Raw genomic sequence first — 17,396 nt, 5'->3', positions numbered from 1 at the left:
ACCCGCGCGCGCCGCCAACGGCCACCCGCTTTCTGCCGTCACGTGACGCGGGCGCGCAGGCGCCCACCCCGCCCCTTCTCTGCGGGCTGGATCACGTGCCACCGCGGCCACGCCCCCCGCCGCGCTCCGCCGCCGCCGCCGTCACTCGGGTTTCGCGCTGCGGGGCGGGGCGCGGGAGGGGCCCAGCCCGCCAGGGGGGCCGGCGGCGCGCCGAGGCGGCCCGGGGGGGGGGCTGCGCCCGCCTGCGCCCCGCCGCTCCGCAGGCCGGTGCCGCCCCGCCGCCGGCACGGGGCTCCCGCTCCCCGCCGCGCTTCCCGCCCCGCCCCGCGGCCCTTCCGGGGGCCAGGCCCGCCTGCTGCTCCGCCCCGCCGGCCGCGTCGCCGCCGCGGCTGCCCATGGAGGCCGAGGCAGAGGTGCGGCTCCTCTTGCAGGAGGCTCGGGAATGCATCGAGGCGGCGCGGAGCTACCGGCGGGAGCTGGAGCAGCGGCTGCGGGGGCTGCACCAGGCGCGGAAGCAGGTGGGGATGCGGGGCGGGGGCGCTCGGGGACGAGGGGCCGGGAGGCGTCGTGGCTGCCGCCCCTCCCGGCCGGCGCGGCGGGGCCGGGGCTCCCCCTGAGGCGGCTCCCGGGCGGGCCGGGGCTCCCGGGCCAGCGGCGAGCCCCGCTCCTGCGCCCCTCACCCGCCTTTTCCTCCAGAGCCGCGGGGGCCCCGCCGGGCCGGGGTGGGCCGGGGCCGCTGGGGCTGGGCAGGGCCGGGGGCACCAGGGGGAGGGGGGCGTGGGCTGCGCCGTGTTTGTAGCGAGCCTGAGTCCCTGGGGGCGGGGGGTGGCCCGGGCGGGGACACGGGTGTCCAGAGGCCTGAGTCTCAGTTCGCAGGGAGCGTCGCGCCGGCCGCCCTGCCCTGGCACCTGACAGCCACCGGCGCTTCGGCTGCCGTCCCCATGCACCGAGCCCCGTGGGTCACGTACTGGTGTTGCCAGCATTCCAGGTTTGCTGGTTTCTGCAGCTGTGCGCTGGAGCCGGGGGCGTTTGCTGGCCGGGGTAACCCACCCGCTCCGCCTGAAGGTGCACGCCAAGATAGGCAGATGTGGTAGCGATGCGGCACCGAGCCCCGTGAAGGACTCGCTTCTCTGCTAAGCCACCCTCTAAGCATTTCCCATTTTGCAGATTGGAACCAGTGCCTTACTATCTTTGATTCAAGTCTGCGAGGGGTAAATAAAAAACCAAATCCAGCAAAACCAAACTCAGAAAATGTTGCTGTGGTGACCTGATAATTTTTCTGAAGCAGATTCCATTAGCTTAGAAATCTGCTATAGATCTCCTAGGTTAGCGTCCTGCTGCTGAGTGAGTGTGGGCAATCACTATACATTAAATTAGTCATCTTCAAAACCACAGGCTACTTAAGAAAATGAATTGGTCGTGGCTGTCTTTAATCCAAAGGCCGTCATCTGAAGGTGTTGGCAATAACTCAGACTGTGCTGAGAGGGACCCAGTTTGCCCTTCCACGGTGGCTGTGGGTGCTCGGTTCGCTTACCTTTCCTTCCCCTCTTGGGGGGGATTCCTGTGCTTGTGTGCGTGTTTCTGTTTCTCTCTTTCCATCTTCAGGACCACTATTTGGTTCACAAAGAACACAGCCAAGAATTCCCTGTGTCCCGAAGTGCTCAATGTCTTAGACTGGGGACCAGATTGCGGAGCTTTTATTATTTGGGGACCAGTGGGCCGATGTGATAGGAAAAGCACTTTAGATCACTTCTGTTGCATCCTTTTCTTTTAGACCAATGTGACACGGTTTTCAAAAAACTTCACGCCGCTCTGTGCGTATTCTGGGACTTGCATTTCCTCTTCTGCGTAGCTAGTGATGTCTGTAGTGCTGAGGTTGACTGGGATGTGTATCTGCCTGTAATGGAGGTAATGGGCTTAGAGAAGTGACTGTTCTGTCTTCCTCCACCCCACCCCTTCACAAAGCGAAATACTTCCTTTTTTCTGAAGCGTTAAAATAACAAGAGAAGGGAAACAGAGCTGTGTGGCAGCTGCAGAGGTTCATGAATATTACTTGAAGAGGAAATTTATTTTACCTAACCAGAGAACATCCTGTGTTGGTTATCTGTAACTTCTAAAGATCTTGAAATTATATGCAAGGCCTTCTAAAGATCTTGAAATTATATGTAAGGCCGTGTGCTTGTTGCAGCATTTCCTTGTGTGTGTGACATAGGAAAAAAAAAAAAGTTGTTCGTAGGGAGATGTTTACTTTTGACTTTTGCATCTTTAGCTCAGGGGTGTTCAAATGCATTTTCTTCCCTAAAAGTCAGATTCAGCAAGTTTGCAGACATTTTAATAAGCGCTTACAAAACCTTCTGTGGTCTGGTTCTTCTAGAATCAAAACAGACTTGCTGTTCACCCTGCCCTGTAACCCTGGAGCACAGACAAATCAGAGGTGACTGGAAAACAAAAATAATGAAAAGAAAGTAGCTTTAAGAGGATTTTAAAAATCCAGTGAAGTGATAGGGCCTGGAAAAGTACTCCTAGATAGTCTTCTAAAAGCCTGGTATCTTTTTCTTTCCAACAAGGATTACCTGTATATGATGGCAGAGTGGGTTTTGAACTGGATTCCAGCAGTTTTGAGGGACGGTGGGGAGAAGGCCTGCAGAGCATTTGGACTTTTCTGACCAGAAAAATTTGTCGAGTAAAGTACACATAACCCAGTTTGTATTTTGCTTAGTTAATATGCTCTTCCCCTTGTCCGGGCTAGTTTTCTTTGCCTCCTTCCCCACTGTACATGTATTAGAAATGACTGCGCTGGTTTGTTAACTGCTAGTGGTCCTTTTTTAAAGCTGCCTTCACATGCAGCTTTTCTCCAGCAGATACAATTGAGGTGGTTCAGAAAAATAAAAGATGTGCATGGCATTTGCCTTTTTCCTGAATCCTTCTTTCCCATTACCTGAATTTAGATCAGAGAAAGTGCAACACTGACCAGAGATGTACTCGAGCAGCATTTTAACGATTTGAAAGGGACCCTAAAGAAGCTGTTGGATGAGCGACTAATGTCACTGCTGCAGGAAGTAGATGCTATCGAACAAGAGAGCATCAAACCCTTGGATGAATGCCAGAAACTAATAGAGCACGGAGTCAGTACAGCCGATGATTTGCTCCGCGAAGGTAAGGCAGGTCCCGATACTAAGTCTTAGCTCTGCTTTCCAGTGTGTGTCTCAATGTCTGGGATATTCCTGTTATGATCAGCATATTTGGCTCATTTTGGACTTCTTTCAAACCAGATGTTAAGAAAAAGTTATAGTTGAGTAGTTGTCGTATAGAGCTGATCAATAGTATCTCCTCCAAGTTTGTATTTTAGTATTTTGCTCTGATCCTAGGGTGTACATCTATCAGCGTAGCCTCTCCTTAAGGGCAAGAAATACCTGCTTTGGAAATGCCTCACTACAGAGATGTTCTGTACCCTCCACGCTAGGAGGGGTTATGTCAGGCTCCTTTGAAATAAAGTACATCTCGGGTACCATAATAACAGAACATCTCTGCTAGTTGAAGGAAGTTATTTGTGTCTTAGTGGAATAGCAGCTGAAGTAAACAGATTATCTTTGCTGATAAATGCGATTATGTTCACTGTTGATGTGGAACATAAGGAATGAAGTGGCCGCTGTATGGGAAAAACTTCTCAAAAAAGTCTGAGGACGATGAGGACAAAAATGGACACATGGAATATCACCATAAGGGCCACTTTATACCCGACTGATGCTAAATACCTAGCCAGAAAGGAATGTCACTCCTGACTGTTTTCCCCACACTGGAGAACCTACTGGGAGCATGTCTGAGCCATGAATATGTTGGCAGTTTCCTTGCATTGTTCTCATGTCTCAACTTTAACTTTCTTTCAAAACATGAGCTCAGTTTTGTGAAATACAGTGCATTGAGCAGACTCCCACGGGGAGGGAATCTACCGGCTTCCACTCGGGCGCGAGCATCGCGCTGAAAGCTTACTAGCTGCACGCCTCCTGTTCACAGGAGTACCAACAGTGGTCAACAGTTAATTTGTTGGGGTCTTTATCTAGCACCACAGCCTCTGGGACACCTGGTAGTCACCTTGTGTTTAAGTTTCAAGTTACTGAATTACAAGGTGGTGGCAAAGATTGCCTGTGTTATACACGCTGTTTCTGTTGGATCTCTTGAGAACCTGACTAGCTGTGCACTGGTCACCGTTCCCGCTGTAGCGGCGGCATCGCTAAGTGGTGGCGTCAAAATGAGCAGACATTGCATCTGAGTCAGAAAGGAGTTAAGCCTCCACGGTTATTAAATCTCCTGCTGCCAATTATGACGTATGCTTTTCTTTAGAGATTTGTAACGTTTGTAATCCTCCATTTGGAAAAGGGCTGAGCTTGCTCATGTTGTAAATTACCATAAAGTCATCAGATAGGAGGACAGAGCATATGTCTCTGTAAGCTGAGGTGTGGGATGCTACTTTATACGGAAAGTTTATGACAAGATTTCTACTTATCTCTGTACTTCAATGCATGGATTATTTCCTTCATTACAACAGTAGTTACCATTTACATTGTAGCAAACAGAACAATAGTTGAAATTATTTTTTGCTTTTATGCTTCTGCTTTTTTGTTTTCTGCTCAGTAAACGTGCTTTGCTTTTCTCTTCCTGTAAAGCAGGTGGAGGAAGAGATTAATAGTCCTGATTTCTGGCATGTCACCCCAGTTCTGCTACTGCCTGAGACCTGAGGCAAATTACTACATCGGTTATGGGTGTGTCTACGGGAAGCTTTGAGAGCTTCAAAAGTTGCTAGATAGACTTTATATTGTCAACTATAATTGTATTTTTCTAGCTAAGAGTCTAGCAAAAGTGCTGAGAATGCTTCATGTTTAATTGGTTGTTCGTGTCAGAACTGGTTATTCTTTGAAGCAAAGAATGCCTTGCTTGGACGTTGTCTCATTAGGAATATTTTTACCATTTGATTCCAGGAGAGAGTGCAGTCCACGGAGATGTGGGACAACAGAATGAGAAACTTTGCAGCTTTACAAAAAAAGCTTTACATATTCAGCTAGATAGGTAAGATACTGAGGTGATCTGAGGCAGCGGCACGTGTTTTTCTTGTATAGGGAATCTTTTCTTCTTTGAAACAAAAGCTTTCTGCTCCATTGCCTGAAAAGTTTTATTTGAGGTATTATTGTCCTTTTTGTTTCACAGACTTTCCTTGGGGTTGGCAGTCACAGAATGGAGTAGCTTGCAACCTCCATATGTTCTGGAGAAATATAGACTCTATTTGTGAATGATGAAACCTCTCCTTGTGGAACAGCTTGTATTTCAGAGTATTTACTGAGAAACAGACAGTCTGGTTAGGGCCAAAACACAATGTTTTCTGAGTCTTTTAAGTTTGAAATGCACACGCCAATTTTTGCAGCTGTTCTCTCTTTTCAAATCTGCATGGATGCAAGTGTATGGAAAAAATACAAACTTGTAGAAGTTTGCCCGTCTCATTACAGCGAACTTTCCTTTCTCAGCTTACCAGAAGTGCCCTCCTTGGTTGACGTGCCTTGTTTATCTGCCCAGTTGGATGATTGCCTTCTTACTATATTGAAAAATCAAATATTCAGACATGGAACTGTGGCATCTCGCCCACCTGTACAGCTAGAGGAATTTGTTGAGAAGCCTGGAGGTATTTTAGTCCGATGGTGTAAGGTAGGTAAAATATCCTGGGTGAAAACCATTCAGACTGCAGTTTTGTTGATAAAAACTGAAAAAGCCACTTTCATTCTGGACTCTTTACTGCCTTCAAAGGACAGTCCACGCCAGTGTGTAGGTTAGAAGCTTTAGAAGATATTTTTATGGTGATGGCCTCATCTAAAGGCAAGGTAATCTAGTGATGTTGTGGTTGGTGCTGGAGTTTGTGTCTGCCTGCCAGTGACACTTGTGTGTTAGACTCTTGCTGTTGGACTCTCCCTGCTCCCATCTGCAGGTAGAAAGAGCCGACACTAATTGACCTCTGCCTCACAGTCTCTTTCTCTGCGTGTGGGGAAAAGTCAGGAGAGGCAGCTGAAAACGCTGCTGCCCCTGCTTCCCACGCTTAAGCAAGTGCCAGGTACTGGACAAGCAGGAAACAACTTCATATACTCTTCCCACTAAACAAATAAATACAAGAGCGTAATCTTACCTGTGATGCTGTTGTACAAACAAGACCAAGAAAGCCTGGTGCGTGTGTTTCTGACAGAGGTGATTCACACATAGCACTTGTGCTCTGAAAGCGAGTGGTTTGTGTGTGCAGCAGTAACAGCCAAACACTCTCGGTGAGACTGAACTTCATTGCTGGGGTGATGCTTTTCTTCCCTGTGAAGACGCATTAGCAGACCCAGGATGGGGCTGAACCTGTTCTGTTACGCTTTTACCCCTAAACATGTTTGTTTTCTTAGGGAGTGGACAGAAAGAGAAAATATTTTAATATTGGCATTAGCTAGTCATGTGGCTGGTCTCTTCAATGCACAAAATCTGTTTTTGAGTAAATCACTGCTGTGCTCCCGTGGTTTAGTTGTTGGGCACTCCTTGGCAGCATTAAACAACCTTTTGTTGTTCTCAGAACAGCTAGCCGTTGGTCAGCCACCTTTACCTGGACATTGATTATAAACCCACAGGCGCTATTGTCACATGTAGTCTGATCTTCTGTGCTGTAGAGTAGTTCCCTGAACTCAGTCATGCTTGGGGGACAGTAGAGCTTTTCTGGTGGTGATGGTGGAGGGAGGGAATCTCTTTTGAGATATCAAAGAATTGGAAGTTATTCCCTGGAACAGTTTATGAAGGGTAACAGTGAGTGATGAAAACTGGCACTGAATTTCTTCTGCAAATTTATCTTCAGCTTTTGGCTGAAGGATCTTGTTATCTCTCTGCTAGATTGAAAAGCCTTCTGTTAAATGTTTCTTCTCCTAGAGATATTTTCAAACTGTAATCAAATAATTCTTGTACTATTTTTTGTATTAGTTGGTTCAGACACTGATTTTATTTTCTCTAAGGCATGCTTTCAGCTCTTTCCTACCTTGTGACTCTGAATCACCTTTGATTACAGCCTGCAGTACTGTCCTAATACATGCCACTTCAGAGGCAAAAGAAAAAAATAGCGGACCTTTATTAATGCGATAAATGTTTCTCTAGGTGGATGATGACTTCATACCACAAGATTACCGGCTGCAATATCGTAAGGGTACTGCCAATCAATTTGAAGATGCGTACGTCGGCTCGGAGACAGAGTTCATAGTGCTGCATATTGATCCAAATGTCGATTACCAGTTCAGAGTCTGTGCCCGAGGAGATGGACGGCAGGAGTGGAGTCCATGGAGTGTTCCTCAGATCGGCTGCACCACGCTGGTTCCCCACGGTACTGGTTTCATTGCGGGTCATCTCCACCTTTAAACCTGTGCCATCAGTGCAGCCTCCTGAAGGTTTATAGCTGAATGACTCACGGAGCTGCTTTTTGTGTGGTGATGAGGTGTCCTTAGCTATGATGTGTGTGTGTAACGTGTGATGGATTATCCTTTCATCCTGCAGTTTATTCTTTGCTTCCTAGTGTGAGGAATGGATTGTACGCCTTTCCAGCAGGTAGCTCACTGCTTAGCCTCGGAAAGCGTCGATGAGCCAGAAGTGAAGCATTTTTTTCCTTCTCCCTCACCCTTACCTAAGAGATTTTGATGAGTTACAGTCTTACAACAAGCTCTTAGAGAAAGAAACCCCTAAATTTTCTCTTTGCTTGCACATTTTTAAGGGCAATGGGTAATGAAGGTTTTCCTTTGCCTACAATACGACTTCACAGGGATCACACAGAGTGAACTGCTGGTGAATCTGTGAACTGGGAAACACTTTCTGTAATTGCAAATTATTTGAAAAAGAAAACTCCGTCAGAAGGTGGCAAAACCAGCCCGTTCTTAATGTGGCTTAACCTTCTTATGAGGCACACTGAGTGGACGTTGCGACTAGTTTGATTTTGCACAGACAGCAGCTAGTTGAGTTGAGGTTTATGCTTTTCATGCTTTTTTTGTTTTCTTTTTTGAAGAATGGACGGCTGGTTTGGAGGGTTACAGCTTGAGCAGTCGAAGAAACATAGCGCTTCGAAATGACTCTCAGTCATGCGGTGTGCTCTACTCCAAAGCTCCCACCTACTTCTGTGGGCAGACATTAACATTCAGGCAAGTACTTTCTGGGAAACTGTTCTCTGGTGTGTCTCCTGTGAGCAATTACACCCGAATTGTACATAAACCTGAGTCATGATGCATGTTGGAGTTTTACACCAGCTCAGCCCTAGTCGAGGTAGCGTGTCTGTGTGAAGTCTGAGCTTCCTTCTCTGTGCTCCTACCTCCTGGCTCTTTAGGAAAACACCTGCTGTTTTTGTAGGACCCGCTCCTATCTAAAGCAGAGACGAGTGAACTCCTGAGGGATGGTAAAACAGAGCCCTAGCCCATGCTGAGCAAGCCTGTGGAATGCTGAACTTCCTCGGGTTTTGTAGCAGCTGTTACTGGCCGCTCAGAAGTCAGTGGAGGCTCGACATTGATTCTTTCTAACCTGGGGTCAGGGGGGGCTTTCCTTCCCAGACTGTCCGTGAGCTCTGAAGACTTTGGACATGAAGATACTGTATGTGCTGTTGGGACAGTCTGGCACTGATGTCTTTAACAACTGAGATAATTAGGGCTGATCAGACTACTGCTTGAAACTGGCATTAGAAAATCCTGAGTGGAGAAGAGATCTTGTGAAGTTCAAGCTTTCCATTTGACACAGAACGCGATTAGAAACTTTGGCAGCTTTGCTGCCTGTAGTCCTGTCCCTGAGATGATGCTGTTTAACAGGGTATGAGGAATGTCCTTTTGGATATGTCAGCTGTAATTACAGACCTCAGAGACTCTGAAGCTTTATTCCATCTTTCCCTGGTTAAATAAAACAACTTGCTGTACAGTAGGCAACCCTCAAAGGCAATTTAAGGGGGCTATTCGTGGTATTTCTGTAACTTATCCCATGGTGTTTCATTTCTCCCTTCCTGGTAATGAATTAACTTTAGATGGTTGTAGTAGGAGGATGTATTCAGTTGCCCTGTCTGAGACAGGATAAAAAGATCCAAAGCTTTCATTTGGAATCTGTTGCTAGATTTAACATCTCTTGGCTCAGAAATGCCTGTGAAATTAAAGGCAGAGCTTCGAGGTTTCCCTTGGTTCTTTTTCAGACCAATGCCTTTTATCTTTTTTTATTGGTAGCACATGAAAATCTTTTGCTTTACATTTTGGTAATGTGGACTCCTCTCCAAGAGGAGATTGTTTCAGGATGGCAGAGCATTAAGAAGCACGTGTCCACAAGAACTATAATGACATTAATCTTAAGACTGAAGACAACCTCAAAATTTGATTGTTCCTCTTTCAAGGTCCATGAGCAGCTCCTTGTTTGAAAGTGTGTGTGTGTGAGATTTTCCTGAGCAGGGAGATGTGGTACTTGGCTTTCTCCATCTGTTTAAACAGAAGTGTATTCAGAAGGGGAGAAGTGGCTGGCTGAGCGAACCAAATAAGCAAGGTTCACGTTACAGATGTTTGTGAAGTTTGTGAAGCAGCTTTGTATTCTTGTACGTTCAGGACACAGGCATAGCTCATCGGTGAAAAGTGAAGCTGCCGTAAATGCAACGCTTTGTACCAGCTTTTTAAAGATAAACTACTGCAGTTTTCCTCTGGGGTGAGGCATTTGGACAAGCTGTAGGAAAATATTGCTTTAAGTCAAGACTCATTCTGTTTCTTTGCAGCCTTTGGGGAGCTGCCCTTAGAAAAGGGAACATTCCTGCCGTGACCTGCTCTGCAGCCATCCCTAAAGCTTTTGCTTGCAGAGGGGAGCCACGGTCAGTCTGGCCAGGCTGGGATTTGGGCTCATCCAGCAGATGGCCTATGAAGATCATTTTCTGACTTTGTCAGGAAGCCACCACAGCTCTACTGGCCGCTACTAGAAAGGAAGCGCATCTGATCACCCACAGAGTTACTTCTCTGTGCTCTGAGACAAATGGAAACTGGTGGCAGCTGAACTAGTTCAGCGTCTGTGTGCTGCAGTGAGAGGCAAGGTTTTGTTCTGCAGCACTGGAAGTGGTGAGGAGGGATGGGAGCAGTGTCCCACCACGCATTCAGTAGGCTTTTAAAAATTTTAAGTCCAGGGATCATAGAGGCTGGAGAATAACTTTGTTAATGTGATGGGGAAAATCAGCCTAGTAAAGGAAGCTTAGGAGGTTGTGCAGGGATACTCTGTGCGGTACTTGGGCTGGTTATTGATTGCTGAAAAATAAAAACCTGGTAAGGAGAGGAATGGTGATCTGTGCCAGTCCTGCCCCTCTTGCCGCGGCAGAGCGCGGGGCGGCAGGCTGCTGCAGCATCACAGCTCAGCTGGTGCCTGGGGCACGCAGGTGGTGCTGCAGGGAAGGTTTGGCTCTTTCCTACCGCGCGTTAGCGTGCAGCCCAGCCTGCTCCTGGGAGTAGGGGCAGCGATGTAGCAAGGGGAGCCCTGACGCTGGGAAGCCTGGGTGTGAGGAGTACAGACATACACAGAAATGTGGCCTCATTCAGCCTGGATTCAGCGTGGACATCACGAAGAGCGCTGAACCTAAACCCCCTCGGCTGATCCCGATTCAGCGTGGACTGACTCCTGTGTAAACACTCCCACTCCGGGTGTGCTGTTGCTCCTACCTCCAGCGTTCACTGTCCTGCTGCTTGTCTGGTGTTTTTCTTCCTACTTCTGCCCATCCAGGCTGCCTTGACAGTGCTTTGCAGAAGAGGTCTGTAGAAACGAGGAAGGCAGTGTGGATACAGATTGACATGATAGAATTCCTACTTTTTAATGGGTTTAGAATGATGCATTTTTGGTCATTCCTGTGACTGTACAAACACTTATTTCCAACCCAAAAGTCAAGAAACACTCCCTTGACTAGGGATGGAATGAATTAATGTTGCTGTATGCACAGTTTACAGATAAATAGCTGTTTATAAAGCTTCAGCAGTAACTCTGAGTTTAAAATCTAAAGCAGAGCACCAAAATAAATTTGAAATCTCATTTAAAGCTGTTTTAGGAAAACATGGTGGTCACTTCAAAACTAAAAGTTTCTTGGATAATTAAATTTAGGGTTTTTGCTTTGCTTTACAGTGCAATGCTTCTGCTATCTTAGTGACGTCCCCAGGGGACTGAAAAACCTAATGGAGTGCAAAAGTAAAACATGGTTCCAATTTTATCTTCCCTTTTGAAAGAATTAACCCATCATGTGCCAGTCTACAGTGTAATCTGCAGTTCTTAAAAAGCTTCCACCAGAGACTTTCTGCTGTTTGGCAACAACCATGTATCAGTTACTGCTGTTACTCTCAAGCTGAAAATAACCAGTTTTACTTTCTAGGAAAGACCATCAGTTTGCCGAGGCACTCTGCTCACTCCCTGATTTAGCACCTCTGAGGTGGCAGTACAAGAGAAAGGACTCAAACACAGAAGAGCCCTCCAGGGTACAAACCGTGCAGCCCCGCTCAGCTGCTAGGGCTGAGCTGGGAGGGAACTGCCTCCCCGGTTGTTTGCACAACTTGTTTGCTTTTTCTTTGGAGATTCTTTCCCAGGACCAAAATCCTAAATGCAGCTGAGCAGAAGCCAGACTAAAAAGTGTTCCTGCTTTTAATACACATTTGTACCAAGCTGATTTATTAAAAAAAAAAACAAACCAAAACACCACCACACCCACCCAAACACATCAGCCTTCCACCCCCACCCCTTTACAGCAGAACATGGCAGGGCTCAGAAAAATCCGTTTGAGTCATCCTTACTAAATACTTGCTGAAACTACAGCCGTCTCCCCATAAAACACGATGTGGACCAGTAACCTGGTATAGATGGTTCTAGCTTGGCGCGTAGTGGTTGCTTCAGATAACTGAAATTTATTTCAGATAACTAAGCTGTGACAGCGAGTAATTTTATTAAATAGCAATGAAGGTTTGCAGGAAGCAGATTCGTGTTTTATACAGATGAATAGAGCACTGCTGTGTGGAGCTGTTGGGAAAGCTGGTAGGACTTCTGGTCATGCAACAGGGATCTCCCCAAAAGGTTGGAGGAATTTGCTGAAAGCGCTGGAGCGCAGTACAGAGGTCTGGTGTGGCAGGGTATTACTGCCAGGATTTCATTGTATGTTTTGATTTAAACCTTCGGGGTCTGACTTAACTATTTGCTTGGCAGAATTGAAACCGTGGGACAGCCAGACAGACGAGACAGCCTGGGTGTGTGTGTGGAGCAGCAGAATGGCTATGATTCCCTGCAGCGCGATAAAGCTGTGTGCATTAGCACCAATGGTGAGTCTCAATCACGTAATTGAAGGATGTGATTTTTTTTTTTTCTTTCCCAAAAGCCATAGCCCCTGGTTCTTTGTATCCCTGGATCACATATGAACAACTTCACCCACCTTTTACGTACGTATGGCTTGTGCAGTTAAAATCTTTGGTGAGATTATGGATCTCCTTTTCTGGCTTGCAGTTACTGTCGGCTCCGATGTGACAAAAAGGAATGCTGCTTCCCCTTTCTTGTGCCTGCAAGAAAACAGGGAGACACAGTATTGCATGTTAGTGTGTACAGAAAGTGAGAAATAATATTTGATGTCTTGACTATTTCAGGGGCAGTATTTGTAAATGGAAAAGAGATGACAAACCAGCTGCCTGCCGTAACTTCTGGATCGACTGTGACATTTGACATGGAAGTTGTACAGTTAGGGCCTTCTGGCACCGAGGGGGGAAATGTCAAGCTTCGAGTAACCATTAGCTCTAACAACAGGGAAGTGGTCTTTGACTGGGTACTTGATCACTGTTGTGGCTCTTTGTATTTTGGATGCTCATTTTCATACCCAGGCTGGAAAGTTTTGGTGTTCTAGCAGAAAGCAAGCAGATTTCATAAAGGGTAATGTTAAAACCTGGGTTTCCAGCTGTTCAACATCAACAACCTGTTAACAAAAACTGTCTTTATACTACTTGAACTCCACTATATTGTATTTCCTACTGGATTCATGTAAAAAAAAACAATTGTGAAACATTGGATTTGTTACTCTGGAAAAAGTTAGAAGCAGGCATTTGTGTAGGCAAAGTAATTTAAGCAGTTCGTAAGACCTTTCCCCTTTTTCCTCCAGACTTGATTTTTGTCAGTATTTCATTGTACTCTAGTCTCAGGGTACGTGTGTTGTGTAGAAATAACTTTGCTTAATGCTGCTGTTCTGTGAAATAAGCCTGTAAACATTTAGAGGGGTGGTAAGGGACCAAAGTTTTATTTATACCACTCAAAAAGATCAAAGTATTTAGAGCAGTGATGTCCTGCTACGCCTCCTTGTACACAGTGCTGCCTTAATAGTGTGAATGCAGAGGGGGTTCTGCGTGTAACAGCCATTTCTTCCACGCACGGTACTGTTCGTTCCTCCAGAGCAAGGACGTCTGAGCCATAATGTCTGTTTAAATATGTAGCCAGTCTGTTAATGTCTCACTTAAGTGCCTTATTTCCAGATATTTCTTGAACTATTTTCTGTGTTGTCACTTGGAATATATCTTCCAGAATAGCTGCATGGTGATGCTTACATCAATTTAATGCAGATGCTTGCCTCAAACCAGACCAATGCCTAGGGTCGGGCAGTTGTCCTTATCTGCTCCGCTTCCCTAGTTGTAACTCACCACGTAGCCTGTGTCAGAGCAAGTCCTGGCGATTTAGTCCCTAGGCATGATGTGTGGATCGGCAGCCACGATTCCATGCACAGCCCCCTAAGACTTGGAAAGAAGCTCCTTTCTGTTGTCCAACGACAGAGACAAGGGATGTGCTGTTGTGATGTACAGGATTCCAGGAAATCCCAGCGAGCCACTGGGGAACACCTTGCACTCATGGGCAATAGTACGGGTTTACGGTCCGAGCAGTCGGGACGGACGAGGCAGCCTGGGCAAGCTGGGGCTGCTGCTGGAGATCCCCCGTGGGAGAGGATGGGCTGAGGTGCCCTGCTGGCAGAGGTGGTGGTAATTTAGCACTCTCCTCCACACAGCAGGATGGGGTAAGAGATTATTATGAATTAATTGATGTTTAATTCAGAAGTTACATAAAGTTACCACTAATTCCCCTAAGGAGCAACTGAAAGTTAGAATGAACTTAGAGAGCCTATTCCTGGTCAAAAGGTTGCAATACTACTGCAGTTAAAGAATATTTTGAAATAATGTTAACTGAGGGCCTTCTTACCTCAAATTCAATTAAAATTAAATATATTTTAGCATGTCAGAATAGCAGTATTTTTATAGAACCTAGACAATCATTCTGCCCTTTTTCCTTTGGTGTCAACATGCTAATTAGCTCTCTATGCTAGCATAAAGAGCTTAATTTACATTAGATTAATAACCCCCATACTCTCCTTGTCGGTACAAAAAGATCAGTAATCTTGCCTGCATTTTTTTTCCCCCCAAGCATCTGTAGTAGGGGTACAAGAATTCAGAAGAGAAAAAGGGCTGTTGGTATTTATACCATTTAAAAGAGGAAAAAAATTGTGAGTAGATTCAGGTGGATGCAAAGAACTTGCACGAGGCAGAGCTAGTTTGGAATTCCCTGCCAGACACGAGGTGAGGAGGACTGGAGACCTGCAGGTAAGATGATCCAGTGTTAGCAACAAAAAGCCTGCACTATTCTCAGTTTTTCACGCTCAACTATTTCACAGTCAGGAAGTAAGAGAATACTAGCTTGTCCTGTACTTCCAGTGTTCCTTTGTGAAGAGTTATTGTCAATACTTAAAATATACGGTTCTTTTCCTGTGGCCAGGAAGGTTCAGTAGATGATAAAACTGTATCAGCCTGTTTAGAGAGGGTCAGCCTGGCACTCCAGCTAGCAGCCGGCTTCAATCTTGCTCCACTTAGTGCTGATAATTTTACTTCGATACTTAGGTGTCAGGTACTAGTTGTAACTTAGTACTTTTACCGTATGGAAACTACAGTTGTGACTGTGTACACTTGTGAGGTACCGCCAGGTCAGGTACCTTTTCACCGGCTCTGGGAGGGGCTAATCAGACTGTGGATTCCACAGGATACGTGCTTGCGTCTTCAAAAGTTCAGCTTAAGCCTTGAATTCAGGTACTTGCAGAGATCCTAACGCCTTGTCAGTCTGCTCACACTATACAAACAAAACAGCTTAAGATGACTGTGAAGGGCCACAGGAGGCCCCACTGCTCCCTCCGAGAGCCGAGGATGGCAATAGAAGAAACTGTCTTTCTGACTTCAGTCGTTAGCAATATGTTCAACAAGGGCAGCTTGCCAAGTGGGGGGGTATTTCAGGTTTTTTTGTTGTTTTGGTTTGTTTTTTTAACTTAACAGAAGCCTAGCAGTCCACATTGCAAATTAGGTACTGTTCAGCCACCTCTTAGAGCTGCACCTTTTAAACCTGGGAGGGGTGAAGAGCCTCAGGATAAGAGACCCAAGTACTCAAGCAGTGCAGGATGCAGTCAGGAGAGGCTCGAATTGCAAAGGTTGCAATTCAGTTCTCCCACAACAGTTCAGCTAGACAGACGACTTGACACTTCTCCTTTACAGATTTTCACCTCTAGCTGTTGGAGCCTTCTAAGCAAGAGTGTTCACTGCTTATGGAATCCAATCCTTAAAGTTGTTTTCTTAAGCTAGTACATTCACTTACCTCAACTAAGACTTGTGTCAAGTGAAATTTGAATTTTTTTAAATAAAGTTTTATCCCTCACCTGTGTATGGCCCAGTAAATTATTGGTTGGGGCACAAAGCTGAGTATCACTGCATTCTAACAAGAACATAAGAGAACATATTCTATAGCACTGCAGCCTTTCCCTTTATTTTTTTCATTTTCTGTCCCTCAGGAGTCCTCAACAATTTTTTTCCCCAGGTTTCTTAATTGTGCATTTGATTCCCAGCTGAAGTTCAGATCTTAACTGGCAGCTGACAGAAATAATAAATCTCCTTTTTTAAAAGAAAATTAGTTAAAAACATCTGTATGGTACTTACCTCGATAGATAACAGTAGGTTTTGGCCACCATGACTTAAGCAAGAAGTAAAAGGTATTTGATCCTCTTGAAGTCAAGCCCATGTTGAACTTCCACACAGCTTTACTTAATTCCTAGTTCTGCTTTACCTGCAGCCTGTTCCATTTGGTCTCTTTTAAGGGAAAAAATAACTTGTGAAACAAGTTTAAGTAAGACTCCCAAGTTGGTAGCTTTCTTGTATAAATACACCCTTCATAAAAGAAACTTTCTCTACAGTAAGGGGCCGAGTATTTCTCCTAGAGGGTGCATCTCTCAAATCAAGCAACCCAAGAAGAGCAGGCAGCAGTCAGGGAAGGCAGGCTTACCTACTCCATTTGGAACTCGTCTTCTCCACTGTGAAGCCACATAGGATCAGTTACAACCAGGATCTGGCCCGACAGGAACACCCTCATTCAAGCACTGGCTGATTATGGCACCAAACTGTTCTGCAAATTAAGAAACACTTAACTTTGAACAATATTGTCAAAACTGCCCCCATAGAGTCATTCCTGCATTCTCAAAGTGAAATTGCTGGGTTGGGGGGGGGGAGGGGGGGGGCTGGCTGTACAGTTTGGGGTTTTGGTTTTGTGATTACTTCAGTAACTAGAACAGTTTGAGTTACTTGCAACTGCTTCATTCCAGGCAGTGAATCTTTACATCCCACCCCCAAAGAATTCAAGAACTACATTCAAGACACACTCAAAGCAACGTACACTTAAGAGTTAACAACTTAAATTCAGCTAATGATTTTGAATATAGTATTTAATGCACTGAATTAAATATTCAAGTCATACGTTAGGTTCCAACTTGGGGTTCACAGATCTGTTAAGATCGTCACCAAATACAACACACCATTAAAATCTGCCATGAACACACTGAAGGCTGGGTTAGAAGAACCTGGCCAGTTTCCGAGATGACACCGTAGGATAGCTGCAGTGTGAAGTCAACTTCACAGGACCCGGCTGTCACACCCCCTGTATGCCAGTATCTGAGTTAGTTCTGACATGGAAACAGGTTTTCTGTGTCTGCTATCCAACAGTCACCACTTGGCCAAGCAGTGCACAATTCCTCACTCGTTTTTCATTTTGTTCTGTAGTACCTGGAACATCCATCCTCTACAGTCCCAGAGAAGCACCATTACAAACTGTCAGCGATTTCAACTTTGTTCCAAAGGAACTAAGGATCTTGTGAAATCTGTTTGAAACATTAACCATTTGCAGGCAAAACACACAAGTCTTACTTTTATAACTGACACAAGTGGTACGTTTCATTTTCAGTTGTATAAATTACAGTTCTAAACAGTAATACACAACTTACAGCTAGAGCTCAGGTATTCAGTGCTAGCCCCAAGAAATGAGAAGGCAAATTATAA

The 17,396-nt window shown here is 45.7% G+C and overlaps 1 protein-coding gene across 1 annotated transcript; it reads left to right on the top strand.

The window, feature by feature from the left end:
- Positions 1–322: 322 nt before the first annotated feature.
- On the top strand, positions 323–15,729 carry CRLF3 (cytokine receptor like factor 3). Its single transcript, XM_040581910.1, has 8 exons — positions 323–518; positions 2,949–3,156; positions 4,977–5,064; positions 5,517–5,694; positions 7,156–7,378; positions 8,051–8,183; positions 12,217–12,329; positions 12,648–15,729. The coding sequence occupies exons 1-8, from the start codon at positions 396–398 to the stop codon at positions 12,899–12,901; spliced, it is 1,320 nt and encodes a 439-aa protein (XP_040437844.1). The 5' UTR covers positions 323–395; the 3' UTR covers positions 12,902–15,729.
- Positions 15,730–17,396: the final 1,667 nt, after the last annotated feature.

Source organism: Falco naumanni, chromosome 1, assembly GCF_017639655.2.
Source record: "Falco naumanni isolate bFalNau1 chromosome 1, bFalNau1.pat, whole genome shotgun sequence".
Classification (NCBI taxonomy): Eukaryota; Metazoa; Chordata; class Aves; order Falconiformes; family Falconidae; genus Falco; species Falco naumanni.
This window is presented reverse-complemented; position numbering and strand designations above follow the sequence as displayed.

What these genes read in the sequence shown, in the direction of transcription:
- CRLF3 (XM_040581910.1), top strand. Translation starts at nt 396, where the DNA reads ATGGAGGCCGAGGCAGAGGTGCGGCTCCTCTTGCAGGAGGCTCGGGAA. An exon ending in CGATGATTTGCTCCGCGAAG is followed by an intron (nt 3,157 to 4,976) that starts GTAAGGCAGGTC and finishes ATTTGATTCCAG; the next exon opens with GAGAGAGTGCAGTCCACGGA. An exon ending in TTTTAGTCCGATGGTGTAAG is followed by an intron (nt 5,695 to 7,155) that starts GTAGGTAAAATA and finishes ATGTTTCTCTAG; the next exon opens with GTGGATGATGACTTCATACC.